The sequence below is a fragment of the Rhamphochromis sp. 'chilingali' genome (assembly GCF_963969265.1).
Source record: "Rhamphochromis sp. 'chilingali' genome assembly, chromosome: 11".
Classification (NCBI taxonomy): domain Eukaryota; kingdom Metazoa; phylum Chordata; class Actinopteri; order Cichliformes; family Cichlidae; genus Rhamphochromis; species Rhamphochromis sp. 'chilingali'.
Window position 1 is genome coordinate 16,937,286 of NC_137938.1, and position 15,638 is coordinate 16,952,923.

The 15,638-nt window shown below is 42.0% G+C and overlaps 2 protein-coding genes across 3 annotated transcripts in view; both read left to right on the forward strand.

Moving 5' to 3' along the window:
- dop1a (DOP1 leucine zipper like protein A) overlaps window positions 1-9,802 on the forward strand; it is a 31,029-nt gene extending 21,227 nt beyond the window's left edge. For both annotated transcript variants that reach the window (XM_080896095.1, XM_080896096.1), the window contains 18 exons: window positions 135-246; window positions 494-676; window positions 1,766-1,891; window positions 2,151-2,285; window positions 2,584-2,639; window positions 2,785-2,889; window positions 3,257-3,323; window positions 3,462-3,606; window positions 4,031-4,110; window positions 5,323-5,432; window positions 5,610-5,759; window positions 6,014-6,075; window positions 6,268-6,420; window positions 6,529-6,665; window positions 6,759-6,814; window positions 6,930-7,094; window positions 8,891-9,020; window positions 9,189-9,802. In XM_080896095.1, the coding sequence (XP_080752221.1) occupies window positions 135-246; window positions 494-676; window positions 1,766-1,891; window positions 2,151-2,285; window positions 2,584-2,639; window positions 2,785-2,889; window positions 3,257-3,323; window positions 3,462-3,606; window positions 4,031-4,110; window positions 5,323-5,432; window positions 5,610-5,759; window positions 6,014-6,075; window positions 6,268-6,420; window positions 6,529-6,665; window positions 6,759-6,814; window positions 6,930-7,094; window positions 8,891-9,020; window positions 9,189-9,497 (2,281 nt within the window). In that variant the 3' untranslated portion in view covers window positions 9,498-9,802. The remainder of the gene's footprint in view (window positions 1-134; window positions 247-493; window positions 677-1,765; window positions 1,892-2,150; window positions 2,286-2,583; window positions 2,640-2,784; window positions 2,890-3,256; window positions 3,324-3,461; window positions 3,607-4,030; window positions 4,111-5,322; window positions 5,433-5,609; window positions 5,760-6,013; window positions 6,076-6,267; window positions 6,421-6,528; window positions 6,666-6,758; window positions 6,815-6,929; window positions 7,095-8,890; window positions 9,021-9,188) is intronic.
- Window positions 9,803-11,273: 1,471 nt separating this feature from the next.
- Window positions 11,274-15,638, forward strand: part of snap91a (synaptosome associated protein 91a) — a gene marked incomplete at its 3' end in the record, with an annotated part of 43,594 nt that continues 39,229 nt past the window's right edge. Inside the window, exon 1 of the mRNA XM_080896414.1 lies at window positions 11,274-12,242. Coding sequence (XP_080752540.1) covers window positions 12,113-12,242 — 130 coding nt within the window. The 5' untranslated portion in view covers window positions 11,274-12,112. The remainder of the gene's footprint in view (window positions 12,243-15,638) is intronic.

Consider the following 15,638-nt stretch of genomic DNA (forward strand, 5'->3'; position numbering starts at 1 on the left):
CTTGACCATCTTATGTAGTGATTCACTTGCAAGTAATTTTCTCTAAAATGCCTCTATAATTGTGTAAAATGTTGTGCTTTTTTGTTCATTTGAAATATTTCATGTTTAAACTGCTTATTCTCTGTGCTTTTTAGACCACAGTGGATGGCTCTCTGCATTCCTCCTGACCTGATTCTGACTTTGCTAGAGGGCGTGACAGCCATCATCCATTACTGCCTACTGGATCCCACCTCCCAGTACCACCAGGTGAGGGCATCATGCACCACATGATTGCAGCAGACTGCATTCTGATACCTCAGTGAACATTTACACAGACTTTACATAGACTCATTTACACAAAGCAATGCCTCCCCTATATTTTAGAATAGTGGTTTCCATATTTGATACATTAGTGAGGATAATCATAATGAGGTTTTACACATTTTTTGTTTCATTGTCTAAAGCTTTGCAGTATACCAGCATTCAGTGTCTTGCTGTATGTTCTGCTGTTTAGTTACAAGTGAGTGTTGATCAGAAGCACCTGGCTGAGGCTCGATCAGGCATTTTGTCCATCCTCCACACCATCATGTCTTCTGTCACCCTCCTTTGGAGTGTCCTCCACCAGGCTGATAACTCTGACAAGCCAGCTGCTGCCTCTGCTGCTTCCACATCTAACATCAACCTTGGCTCCACTAAGGTATATAAGTTGAAATGTATTCATGGTTGTCTAGTCAGTCTGGTCTCATAGTTAGACTGCTCAAATTGACTGAATTGGGTGAAAGGAGCCTCTAATATTAAGACTTTTAGAAGATTTCCATTAATAGATTTTATTTCAGATAACTTACCTTCAGAAGTGTTTTTTCTTTCACAGATGATCTGAAATGCCTTTGGCATCAGCACAGACACAGAGACCAAGTATCGACCAGAAACTTGAATAATGGAGTTTTATCTTGGTCTTGTTCTCCTTAGTTATCTGACTACTCAAGAGCTGGCTCTATTGATTCTTGGTTTACCCGTTCAACTCATGTGGGAAAGAAGTAGAGCTGTTACAGTGATCTGATTATTTAGTATCTGGTCTGTCGACAGGTCTGGAGCAAGCACTGTAAGTTAATGTGGTGATCTATCCCAGTGAAGTGATGCTGCTCTTAATAGTTGGTTTAAATCGAAACAATGATTTGTAGGCATGAGCAAAGACGCAGTAAATTCTGCAAGTTGGGCCCAGATAAAGCCAGATAGCCTGTTAACCTTGTGTTGTTACCTAACCTGAAGAGTTGCTGCTTGGCTCTATAACTCATAAAGCAATACTAAAACAGAATCTCATTATTGGTGCTTAAGGATTTTCTTTCTGCAGTTATAGATAATTATTTGCCCCTTGCAGATAACATTTCATGTTTTACTGAGGTGGGATGGAAAATGTAATTTCGCAGAGATATCGTGGTGAATCGTATCCTGCAATTGAAATAACTTGTAACTATTACAGGCCCCGAGTCCCTGATGGAGGAATAATTAGGACTAAATAACTTGGTTACTTTTGTAACCGACTTTACATATCCGAAGTGCAAGGCCCAGTTTAAATGTTCTTTAACAGTTTATTGTGTCACTTATATGCTCACTGTGGAAAGTTGCGTGTTATACATATTTGAATATGACATGTGAGCCAAGAACTTTTAGGGAAGTAAACTGTTTGCAGCTGTATCATGGAGAAATCAGAGCTCTGCAAGATAGACTGAAATTATAGGATGTTGATGGTAGAAGTATGGTTAATGTTTGTGCATTGTTCCTGCAGAACCTCCGTCAGCAGATCCTAGAGCTGCTGGGTCCAATCTCCATGAATCATGGCGCTCATTTCATGGCAGCTATAGCCTACGTTTGGAATGAGAGGAAACAGGTCAAGACTCCAGTCAGAAATAAGGTATACACAATTAAAATGTGGACGATTGTCTCAATGCCCCCATTTGAAGCTATTTAAATAACACAAAATATTTTTCCTATTTGCTGTAGTAAATGGAAAAAGTGTGGTTATTTCTAAAAGCATGCTGAAGTTATATATTTTCACATTTGTTCTCTTTCTCTTAATAGGAGTGTTTAACCAGGGTCCAGTATGCCTCAATTTGATTACACTCTTGAAATCATTGTATTTCTTCCATTGAGTCTGAATGACTTTCTTTCAGGTGATTCCTGTAGCCAGTGAAGAGCAGCTGCTGCTAGTTGAACTGGTTCGCTCTGTCAGCGCCATGCGCACTGAGACTGTTATGCAAACAGTCAAAGAGGTCCTGAAACAGCCGCCTGCTATCGCCAAGGACAAGGTTGGTGTTTTGGTGTTTGTTGCTCAAGCCAGTCTTTATCTGTTTTTGTCTCACTTCTAAATTTTGCATAACAATGCTAGGACAGGAATGTACTCGTGTGAATATCAAGAGACTATTATGATTTATGTCAGTAAAAATGAAGAACTGTGGTAATTGTTGCCATGATTTTCTGCTTCAGAGGCTTTACAGTTTGTTTTAGAGGGGCGCTTTTTAATTTTGATACCTTTTCTCATAGGATAACTTGAAGTCTTTCAGTTAGAGTTCAGTCATTACAATAACTGTTTTTTCTGCTTTCCAGAAGCACCTCTCTCTAGAGGTCTGCATGCTGCAGTTCTTCTATTCTTATGTCCAGAGGTGAGTACACAGCTTCTCACATAATTCTATAATTAGACACCATATCTGTTGAATTCCGATATACATAGAATACACTCTTTCCTTGTGTGTATAATTACAACAACTAACCACTCTGAATTTATGATGTTGCCTCTTTCTGTGTTAGGATTCCTGTTTCCAGTTTGGTTGATAGCTGGCCATCTCTGTTGGCACTGCTGAAGGACTCTATACAGCTGGGCCTGCCCGCTCCAGGACAGTTTCTCATATTGGGGTACGTTTCTCTCCTGGGTGTTACAGTAGTCCAGTAAACATAAACTGAGTAAACAGTGGTATGATTCACTTTGCTTTGTCATTCTTTGTATAAAGCTGTTTTCTGTGTTTCTGTCCAGTTTAGCTCTAGAAGGCTTTTATTTTGAAATAGTTAAAGAAAGTCTTAATGCTATAAATTTAACAGGGCAAGTAGAACCAGTTATACTAAGCAAACAAGATACAGCTTACTCTGATAGAGTCCTGCTTCAACAAAATGTCTCTTTTATTTTGTAACTGGGGTAAATAAAGGTCTCTGTCAGGATTTTCCAAAATACAGTTTTTAATTTTAACTTATTTAATACCTTTGCTCCTTTGTTTTTCTTCTCCAGAGTTCTAAACGAGTTCATTTTGAAGAACCCTAATCTGGAGAGCAAGAAGGACCAGAGAGAGCTGCAGGTAGGTACTGCAGCCAGATTGTAGATAATAATGTGACAAGTCCATGCTCTACAGACATGCCGGATTATAACGTGCTGGATACAATCAAATTAAGCACAACAAGAACACTGAGGGAATCAAAATCATTTGTATGTTCAGGACGTGACCCATAAAGTGGTGGAGGCTATTGGGACGATTGCAGGCTCCTCGTTGGAGCAAACCACGTGGCTGAGGAGGAACCTGGAGGTGAAACCTTCTCCTCAGATCGTTGTGGATGGAACCAACCTGGAAGCTGATGTAGAAGGTGCGCTGCCTGAACTTTACGATCATACATGAAAAGGCTGTTAGCTATGTTGCTTGATAGTCACACTAAACATGTCTGGCCTTGACACCAACTACATTCTCTGCTTCTGCCATGGATGGTTTAATGTGTTTCTTGGTTTTCCTTTTCACGTCTTGATTTTTTTTTTTTTAAAGATGATTTCGGTAATTCTGTGAATTCAGATAGCAGAGTCATAAATGTAGCTAACATTTTCGGGTTTAATCTGAATGCCAGACAATAATTCTTAACGTAACTCAGCTCAAGCAAAGCACGTATAAACTTGTGTTCACAGGAGCTAACATGTCTGAAAACATGTGAAATGTGAATAGTTTTGGGGTGCTTCAGCGTGGATGTGTTATTATCTGTTGTGTAGCTGCTGCTAATGTTTGGTATGTGTGTTTTGTAGATTTAATGCTCACAGTGATGGAGGCCTCCAGCTTCACTCCATCAGTGTACAGTGTGCACGCCCTCACGCTATTGGCCGAGGTAAAACACCTGAGTGTCTGTGACTCAGTTCAACCCTGTCTTTGTTTCTCAAGCCATCAGTCAGTGCCATCAGTCATTCCACTGTTCGTCTTGATTATGCTTCAAACTGCTCTCGCTCATATTTACCAGCAATGTTTAGGCCTGTCGTTATCAAGCACACCCCCACGGTCCATCTGAACTTCTTAGAGCTGATTTATAACCACCTCTCAAACTCTTAAACCATTATTAATGAACCAATAAATTCATGTGCTGAGTTAAGTGTTATGCTTTGGAGGTGGTGGATAATTGAAATCGGTGGCCACCTCCAATGTTTTGGCTGTTTTAGCTCAGAGTGGAGCTCATTACGCAGATATTGCCCATGCTTCATGGATGCAGTTTATAGATGGATGGATGCATATAAGGCAGTTCATCAAATATGTCCTGCACTGCAGTCTATGCATCTGGTAGCTGGTGAGTAGTGTGATGGTCATTTCTTATTTTTCACTCTTTGGATAAAAGTACCTAATGGCAGAAAGAATGTGACAAAATGTGGAGTGTACATGACTTTTGTGAAAAACACATTTATTTAAGCAAAAAGAAAGTTAGTATGCAGTCAAATATGTATCATATCAGTAACATGTTTGATGTGTGATGTGGTTTGTAAATAAAGAGCCAAAGAGCGGGAAACTGTGCGAGAAAAGAGCGCTGTTTAGCATGCTACTATGTCCAAAACCTTAATATGCACAAATGAATGAGAAACTTACTGTTTCAAGAAGAATATTAAGGTGTGCAAGCACTGGAAACTATGACAGCATAAAAAACGCACAATGCAGTGGTTGGATGGTGTTCAAGGATGCTTCAGTTTAAGTCTCTTTGGTGTGATGTGGTTTTTACAACTTCTTTTGGAAGCATCACTCAGCAGTTAATTGAGCAGTCATTTTAAAGCATTATCATAATCAACTTTAACTTCTGTACTCATCAGAACATGCATGTTATTTAAAAATGTTTGCTCACCTGGGTGGATATCCCCCCCCCCCCCCCCCCCCCCCCCCCCCCCCCGTCTCTGTCTTATGGCTTTTTTTTTTCCTACAACCAAACAACACAGGAAGCAGGTGTTGAGGCTCAGTGGCCGCAACTATCTGCTCTCTACTTTTGAAAAATGTTGCTTGGTTTTGTCCCATTTACTAAGATTTTGATGTAAACAACACAATGAATGTTGGCTGTATCCGCCAGGTGCTGGCTCATCTGTTGGACATGGTGTTCTACAGTGATGAGAAGGAGAAGGTGATTCCGCTGCTGGTTAATATCATGCACTACGTAGTTCCCTACCTCCGCAACCACAGGTGTGGATGAGCTTCTTTGTATTGTGTGCTGCTTTTGTCCTCATTGAGAAATAACACTATGTAAATTCTTCTTTTAAAAAAAAAAAAAAAATTTAGTAATGATAATCAATAATAAAACGCATTGAATGTCTGCATGGATGCTTCACATCCTGGTCATTCCTAATTTTTCTCTGACAGCGCTCACAACGCCCCCAGCTACCGGGCTTGTATCCAACTGTTGAGCAGTCTAAGTGGGTATCAGTACACCCGGCGTGCCTGGAAGAAGGAGGCCTTCGACCTCTTCATGGACCACACCTTCTTCCAGATGGACTCCTCCTGCGTCAGCCAGTGAGTAGGAAGGAGAGGAAACTAACTGTGTGTGGGTGAAGACTTGTACAGCTGTAATGCAAGTTATTACAAGAGAGAAATGCACTTAAGAGATCACAATTGAAGGGGGATAGAATTATAAACAAAGACACTTCATCTACATAAGAGAGAGATTTTAAAGTAAAAGCTTCACTATGTTTAGTTTTGCATCTGTTGCCAAATATAACAAAGCTGTGCTTGTAGAAATTATTCCATAATTTTCCTCATTTTTGCAGCTGGAGAGCGATCATTGACCACTTGATGACTCATGACAAGACCACATTCAGAGACCTCATGAGTAAGCTAGTTTCCCTATTAGAATTTGGAGATGACTGGGTGCAGTCACAGATCATTTATCAGACCACTCCCCCCTCCCTCCACTTACTGACGGCTCAAAACATTCTAATATGTTACAGATATTAAAAGCTAAAAGACTGTGGCAGGTGAAGTAATAACACGTCACATTTGTGTGTGTGTGTGTTCCTGTTAGCTCGGGTGGCTGTAGCCCAGAGCAGTTCCCTGAGTCTGTTCACCAACAGAGATGCTGAGCTGGAGCAGAGGGCCATGCTGCTTAAACGTCTGGCCTTCACCATCTACAGCAGCGAAGTGGACCAGTATCAGAAATATCTGCCTGACATACAAGGTAACCTCACACAGAAAACACCACTCTGAAGTTCCTTAATATTATCTGTCGCCTGAAAGCCCAGCTGAAGTTATTAGGTATTTTTTCTTCTAACGTGTGTGTCCACAGAGCGTCTCGTGGAGAGCTTGCGTCTGCCTCAGGTGCCCATCCTTCATGCTCAGGTGTTCCTGTTCTTCAGAGTGCTGCTGCTGCGCATGTCACCTCAGCACCTCACCTCTCTGTGGCCCACCATGATCACTGAGCTGGTTAGCAATACAGGCTACATAAAATCTGACCCCTGCTGCAGCTGTGCCTGTGTTTTACCCAAACTGATGCACTCACACATTTGTATGTTGCAGGTTCAGGTGTTTCTACTGATGGAGCAGGAGCTGACAGCAGATGAGGACATATCAAGGTATACAATGTCTTGTTATAACAAACTGGTCTGTGATGGTAAATGTACATCACAGACAACTCACTCCTGTCTTCCTGTTTTTTTGTTTTTTAAACAAAACCCTGTTCACCTGTAGGACATCCGGGCCATCTGTGGCTGGGCTAGAGACCACCTATTCTGGAGGGAACGGCTTCTCCACCTCCTACAACAGTCAACGCTGGCTCAACCTCTATCTCTCTGCCTGCAAGCTTCTGGATCTGGCCTTGGCGCTGCCTCCCGAGAGCCTGCCTCAGTTTCAGATGTCAGTACAGACACTAGCTTGCATGTCATCATCAGGGACTCAATAACAGACATACAGTGGGGCAAAAAAGTATTTAGTCAGCCACCGATTGTGCAAGTTCCCCCACCTAAAATGATGACAGAGGTCAGTAATTTGCACCAGAGGTACACTTCAACTGTGAGAGACAGAATATGAAAAAAAATCCATGAATTCACATGGTAGGATTTGTAAAGAATTTATTCGTAAATTAGGGTGGAAAATAAGTATTTGGTCACCTCAAACAAGGAAAATCTCTGGCTCTCACAGACCTGTAACGTCTTCTGTAAGAAGCTTTTCTGTCCCCCACTTGTTACCTGTATGAATGGCACCTGTTTGAACTCATCATCTGTATAAAAGACACCTGTCCACAGCCTCAAACAGTCAGACTCCAAACCCCGCCATGGCCAAGACCAAAGAGCTTTCAAAGGACACCAGGAAAAGTATTGTAGACCTGCACCAGACTGGGAAGAGTGAATCTACAATAGGCAAGCAGCTTGGTGTGAAAAAATCAACTGTGGGAGCAATCATCAGAAAATGGAAGACATACAAGACCACTGATAATCTCCCTCGATCTGGGGCTCCACGCAAGATCTCATCCCGTGGGGTCAAAATGATCATGAGAACGGTGAGCAAAGATCCCAGAACCACACGGGGGGACCTGGTGAATGACCTGCAGAGAGCTGGGACCAAAGTAACAAAGGTCACCATCAGTAACACACTACAACGGCAGGGAATCAAATCCCGCAGTGCCAGACGTGTTCCGCTGCTGAAGCCAGTGCATGTCCAGGCCCGTCTGAAGTTTGCCAGAGAGCACATGGATGATACAGCAGAGGATTGGGAGAATGTCATGTGGTCAGATGAAACCAAAGTAGAACTTTTTGGTATAAACTCAACTCGTCGTGTTTGGAGGAAGAAGAATACTGAGTTGCATCCCAAGAACACCATACCTACTGTGAAGCATGGGGGTGGAAACATCATGCTATGGGGCTGTTTTTCTGCCAAGGGGACAGGACGACTGATCCGTGTTAAGGACAGAATGAATGGGGCCATGTATCGTGAGATTTTGAGCCAAAACCTCCTTCCATCAGTGAGAACTTTGAAGATGAAACGAGGCTGGGTCTTCCAACATGACAATGATCCAAAACACACCGCCCGGGCAACAAAGGAGTGGCTCCGTAAGAAGCATTTGAAAGTCCTGGAGTGGCCTAGCCAGTCTCCAGACCTCAAACCCATAGAAAATCTGTGGCGGGAGTTGAAAGTCCGTGTTGCTCGGCGACAGCCCCAAAACATCACTGCTCTCGAGAAGATCTGCATGGAGGAATGGGCCAAAATACCAGCTACTGTGTGTGCAAACCTGGTAAAGACCTATAGTAAACGTTTGACCTCTGTTATTGCCAACAAAGGTTATGTTACAAAGTATTGAGTTGTATTTTTGTTATTGACCAAATACTTATTTTCCACCCTGATTTACGAATAAATTCTTTACAAATCCTACCATGTGGATTCATGGATTTTTTTTTTCACATTCTGTCTCTCACAGTTGAAGTGTACCTCTGGTGCAAATTACTGACCTCTGTCATCATTTTAGGTGGGGGAACTTGCACAATCGGTGGCTGACTAAATACTTTTTTGCCCCACTGTAATTTGTTTAGGTAGAAGTGTGTGCCTGTGTGTCAGTATTTGAGATGTGGAAGGGTACATTGTGATAATTGATTATGTGAATTTCACTCCTTTAAAGCTGTTCTGAGTCAATCTGAGTATGTCACGCCTCATTACAGGTATCGCTGGGCCTTCATCCCAGAGGCGTCAGACGATTCGGGGTTGGAAGTGAGACGTCAGGGGATTCACCAGAGAGAGTTTAAGCCCTACATTGTCCGACTAGTGAAGCTGCTGAGGAAACGAGCCAAGGTATCTCATCTTCTCTTGTCTGCACAGGTTATTAAATAATGAAGATAAATGAGTGCCTTTTACAAAGAGGAAAGTGCTTGTTAAAAGAGGCTGTTTTGCAAATTGTAGTTTTTGCGGGTTGGCAGGTGAATATTCAGCTTCAGTAAATTATTTGCCTCCTCCTCATAGAAAAACCCAGAAGAGGACTGCTCCACCCAAACCCTGTCCTGGGAGCCAGGTCACCTAATGCTGACCCTCTACGTGATCCGCAGTATGGAGCAGCTGCTGCCCTTCTTCAACTTGCTCAGCCAGGTGTTCAGCAGCAAGGCCAGCAGCCGCTCAGGCCCCGCCTACGCTCACAACCGCACAGATGCCTCTTTCCCCAGCCACAAGGAGGGCCACAAACTGGAGAGCCAGAAAGTGTTCTGGAGTCGAGCTCGACAAAACATTGAGGAGATGGTTGAAAAAGACTTTCTAGAGGGGCTCATCAAGACGTGAGGTCAAAACAAGCGGAGGGAGAGGGAACTAACACACAACTGATCAACACTAGTGAACCTCAACCTGTACATTAAAAAAACTATATGGGATTATAAACTTGGGGAGGAGTTTGTACATTCTTTTTTTTTTTTTTTTTTTTTTTTTTTTTTATAATGATTTTTCTTTTAAAAGCTACTTTATTGATTTTAATTATTTGTATATATGGAGCAGCTTTGATGACTTTCAACATTTCATGTGAGTCCTTTAGGATAAAGTGAAAATGCTGTGCCATTCCATATCGATGTGACTTAATAAAGATTTCTAATGAGAAGTTTACATCAGCTATGTTGTTCTCTTTCTAAATATTAAGAAAGAACTTACACTACGCCCCTGCCATTCAGTCTAAGTCTCTTCAGTCTCTTCTCCATTCTCATCTGAGCAGGTGTAGACTGTGTATAAAAGATAGACAGCCACTACCGCATTGCCCGTTGGTTTCCAGATTAGCTTTGTCGTCATCAGAATCTTGTTTTTCTGGAGCCAGCCATGACTACAGTTACTCAAAAAGGGTCGAGTCCTAAGTTATCAGCTGATGCTAGAGAACATAGAAAAATGTGTGAGCGCAATACACAGACACACCTACCTGCTGTTTAGTGCAGTAACGGGGTAATAAAATACTAGAAAATGCCTAAAACCAAAACTGAAGCAAAGACTTCTCTACTGCACAGAAAGCCATTCTTGTCAGATAATTCCATTTAAGATGCAAAGCAGCGACACCACAAAGGCAGTCAAGAGGTCAGTTTGTCTCTGAGATGACCATATCAGTATGGACTTTAGATGGTACCCTTTTAAGTTCCTGTTGGTCAACTCCACCTACATTGAGTAGACACTCAGCAGGAGAGGAGCAAAACAAACATTGTCTGCAAGGGAGTCCTAACAACAGTAGCCTGAGCAGCTACGTACAGTGGCTTGCAAAAGTATTCGGCCCCCTTGAACTTTTCCACATTTTGTCACATTACAGCCACAAACATGAATCAATTTTATTGGAATTCCACGTGAAAGACCAATACAAAGTGGTGTACACGTGAGAAGTGGAACGAAAATCATACATGATTCCAAACATTTTTTACAAATAAATAACTGAAAAGTGGGGTGTGGGTAATTATTCAGCCCCCTGAGTCAATACTTTGTAGAACCACCAATTACAGCTGCCAGTCTTTTAGGGTATGTCTCTACCAGCTTTGCACATCTACAGACTGAAATCCTTGCCCATTTTTTCTCCAGAGTAGTCTGATTTGATAACTGAGAGATGAGCGCTGTCAGATGGGAGAGAGGTCACAGCTGTTATTATACCCTATTAAAAATAAATATATTTAAAATACATTTCTAAGTGCCATGAACAAGTATTGTATTTTATATGTAGGTCTTTCCAATGTACATTAACACATTTTAATGTACATTTTTATGAAAAACGACTGATAGAACTGCATAATGCTGATCAGAAAATGTGATTGAGAGCACGACGCCAGAAGACTTCAGCACCACGGACAGGGCCGAATCCGCTGATTGGCTGCGCGTGGTTATATAAAATCGTGCTCCCTGAAGCTGCACGCTTCTTATGACCTTCGTAGTACGGAAGCAGCATGACAGGCACCAAAACCCTGTAGAGTAGCTGTATTAACCCTTCACATCCTCACGCAGCAACCCCATTCGCCCACCTCCCCACCTCGCTCGCTTCTCCCTTGAGCTCTCGCGATAAAAGAGGCTGCAGTGGGGTTGGTAACACTGCGTCACCTGACTCAAAGGAGGGGGCAGGGCGTGTTGAGAAATATAAATAAAATAATAATTAAATAAACGGAAGGATGTAAGTCCACCGAAAGCACCGCCATCCAACGACCCGGTTTGAAGCGCGCATCCCCGGAGCTGACGGTGAGGAAGGCGCAGAGGAAGCGTAGGGCTGCAGAAGGAGAAGGAGAGAGTGAGAAAAACAAACAAACAGAGAAAAAAAACGCTGCACTGGATGGTGTGGGATGAAGATGATGATGTTCCCCTGCACGCCCCGCTGATACTCAGGGACTGTCAGACTGGTGGTGGTGGTAAGGATTATCCAGGAGACAAGCGGAAGGAAGACAGGGAGGAGGGGAGGCAAGAGAGAAGCATCATCCAGGGAGGACGGCATTGTGAGGGAGGCTGTCCGACCATAACGCGGAACAGTAAGAAATTCATTAAAAAACGGAGGGGAAAACACTGAATTAAAACCTGGATTAGCGTTTTACTTTTTTGCCCTCTCCTTTTTCCCCCTTCCCCCCTTTTTTTGCATATAGACTGTAGTTATCACCGGATACTGGAATTCAGGGAAGAAAGTCAGTTCATGATTGTTCCAGAAACGCATGCAGATCCAGCAGATCTGAGTGGGAATACCAGCTCTCCGCTTGTTATGCAACTCAAATCAATTGCGGCTCTTTAGAAAGTGCCCTAATATTTCTTTTCCTGGAGCCTGTGTCTGTGTGGTGTTCTCGAGGGCGGCTGGGATTACTGAGGCTGCTCGCTCATTCCGGCGTGCGTGTGTGTGTGTGTGTGTGAGTAGGGGGGGGTAGGACCATATTGGAGGCTTGCTGGTTGTACTCCGCGGAGAGAAGATGTCGGGGCAGACGCTGACGGACCGCATCGCCGCGGCTCAGTACAGCCTGACGGGATCCGAGGTGTGCCGAGCGGTGTGCAAAGCCACCACGCACGAACAGACAGCCCCGAAGAAGAAACACTTGGAGTGTGAGTACATCTACGTCTAAGTAACCCCTCCATCTATCCTTGTCATGCACAACTAGGCCTTGCACCAAATACATGATGGTTGCCCCCCACCCCCACATCCGTTACTCCAGCGTGTCTTAATATGCTTGGATGGGTTTCAAGTCATAGTATATACTCACGTGTATGAACACACACACACACACACACACATACACACACGTACTACCGAAAGACCACCAACAGGAACTGCTTTCAGTCTTAACTGACCAAGCCAAAGTTAATATATAATTACATGGCCTCTCACCCGCTGACTGTGCATTAGTGTAGAGCCAGAATAGGGAAACCACAAAGTCTCCAACCAGATACTTACAGATAAAAGTCCCTCTGATTGCATGCTATCTCTCCCTCCAATGCTGCTCTTATGCTAGTTACTGCATAATTAAAAGGCTAAAAGTAGTTTCAGTACTACTAAGCACACAGGTGGGGTTGTTGCCTGAGACCTTGTCCTCTATGGTAGCACTGAAAAAACTGCCAACATATTTATCACAGATTTCTTTTTTCGTTTCTTGGTGCAGTTTCTAGATGTCTTTCATTGCACGAACAGGGTTGTCAAATGAAGGAGCAGGCGGTGCCAATTCAATAAAAAAAAAAAGGCTATTAGCTTTTTGGAAAGGATGGAATGGGGCTGTATTTACTGATAACACACAATTTCAGGGACAGTCAATATCCCCAGTGGTCATCCATACATAAAGTAGATTGAACTCTCCAATGACTCATGTGCAGAATAGATAATAGTGAACACAGCAAAGGTGGAGGTTTCAGTTAGAGTGGGTTTTTTTCAGGATGCAAATGAATGACACAAGGCCTTTAAGTATTTTTGCCAATAAATATGCAAAAAACAGACCAAGCTTGTGCATTTGATCTGAACACATACATGTGAATAACACAGCCTTTTGCTTTTTCTGCACAATGATATAATACAGCTTGTATTAAGATATTCAACACACAAAATCAATTTGTCTATAATATAAACACCATCCATGCATCACATCTGGGAAACATAAAGACTTGGCATAAATAGAAATACATGGAATGTCCTCAGTCCTCTTCCTACACCAATGAAATCCGTGATCCCTGACTGGATTTTTATCCAAGGAACCTTTTGCCCCCAAAATGAACGATTTAGTGCATTTATTTGGTTTTGGAATAATTGGAAACATTAGGAAGTTATTGAAACAAGCTGGTGAGAGGTCAGTGAGTGCAAGTCACTGAATTGTTGAGGTTATAGGCATCTATATAGACAGAAACTAATGGAGGAAGAGTTACGGCCGGGATGGCCGATGTGTTTGAGGTGTGGACCCAAAAACAGACATGTGAGAGAAAAACGAAGTATAACAAAAAGCAAGCCGTTTATTAAGGGTGATATCAAACAGAAAACAAGGCAAGGTGAGCTGGGGAAAAACTAAACTAAAACCTAAACTGGGATGAACTAAAACTAACATGAAAACTATGCCATGGTACCTGAACATGAATCAGAACAGGTACATCTGAAAACTGTGACAAGAAACATGAACCTGAACCGAAGCATGAAAATAATCCTGAGACCGGAAGTACATGACGCGAGACAAAGAGACGACCCAACAGAGGGGGAACAGAGGGAGATAGAGGACACAGAAGGGTAATGAGGGAAGTGGAAACACCTGGGGAAACACAGCTGACACAATGAACCTGACGCCACAGGGGAAGCAAAACTAAACACACTGAACATGGAAACACAGACTTTCAAAGTAAAACAGGAAACATGGAGAGATGTGAACTGGGACACACTGATACAAGAGACAGAGAGTCGGAGTGAGAGAGGGACAAAGAGGAGAGAGACGCAAGGGGAACCTACCTAGACAAGGAGATAACATACGACAAACAGAAAAAGACTCATAAATAAGGAGACATGGACGATAACATAAACTACACTAAACTTCAACTACGATGAACTAATACAAAATAACCCAAAATACTCTGTCACAGACCCCGCCCCCTGACAGGGAAATTATTGTTTGTGTAATTTTAAACAGGCAGAATCACCGGGGTTGGAAATATAACGGTGAAATCATTGTCTATCAGTGTCCAGGCATACATGCCCATGCCATGATGCTTCCTCCGCCGTGTTTGACAGATAGTGTTGCTTTGGATCATGAGGTGTTTCTCTCTTTCGCAATACTTCTCCCATCATTCAGCTGCAAGTTCATCTTGGTTTCACCATCCACTTTTTTTGTCTTCTTCTTCTTCTTCATTTTTTTTGTTGCAGATTTTCCTTTAGATGTTTTCTGGCAAAGTCTAATCTGCTCTTCCTGTTCTTGAGTGTAACCAGAGGTTTGCACCTTGTTGTAATCTCTGCATATATCTGTTTATGAAGGTGTCTCTTTATTATAGACTATGTGACAGTGATACCTCTTCCTGTGTGAGGATGTTCTTGACTGGGTTAGATGTTGTGAAAATGTTTTTTTTTTTAATAATGGAAATAATTTGCCACTTCAGTTGTCTTCTGTGGTCTTTCAGGTCTTTTGGTGTTGCTGAGCTGCCAGGTCCTTGTTTTTAAGAATAATTCAGATTGTTGATTTGGCTGCGTCCATAAAGTTTTTCCTAGTTTCTCTTTCTAATAGGTTTATTTTGATTTTTCAGCCTTATTATGTCTTGTGCTTTTGGCATCATATTGAAATACAGTGATAAGCTATCAAATACAAATTCAACACTTTAAACCAACTTCAGACGTCTGCTTCACTGGGAACAGGCCTCACCTCAACTAATCGTCACTCAATTGTCCAATTAATTTTCAGTCTTTATTAAAAGTCTGCAAAGCCTACACTTCAGTCACATATTGATTGTTTGAATCTACCATGTTGGTGTATAGGCAAAAAAAATACAAAAATGTGTCTTTTTCCAACAGCTTGTGGACCTAACTGCACACATAAAAACCTGTCTGTAGCCATTCACAGAAGTAAAACACCTAGCTTGCTCCTACACTAAGCTAACAGCCTTGTTAGGTTATTTTATCTTATGTTAAAGTTAAACATTTCATTTTAAACATGCTTCCCCCACGATATTAAAAATAAATAAAAACTATATATTAAAAGGAATTTGGCAGTGACAGGCAGAACATGCATGGAGGTAAAACTCCTTGTTTCAACTCTTACAAATAAGTTGCATTAGCATAGCTTACTGTAACTTTAAGCTAGTACCATTTAGCTTTTAAAATCTCTGCTACAAGTGCCAACATGCTAAAGAAAAAAAAAAAAAAAAGAAGACCTGAAAATCTTTTAGCTGAACTTATTTTAATTTAACATTTTAAATTCATGGAGCTCTTGAGTTCATACTGTTTTTTTCAATCAAACTGCTTCATTGTATGTGACAAAGGTAATT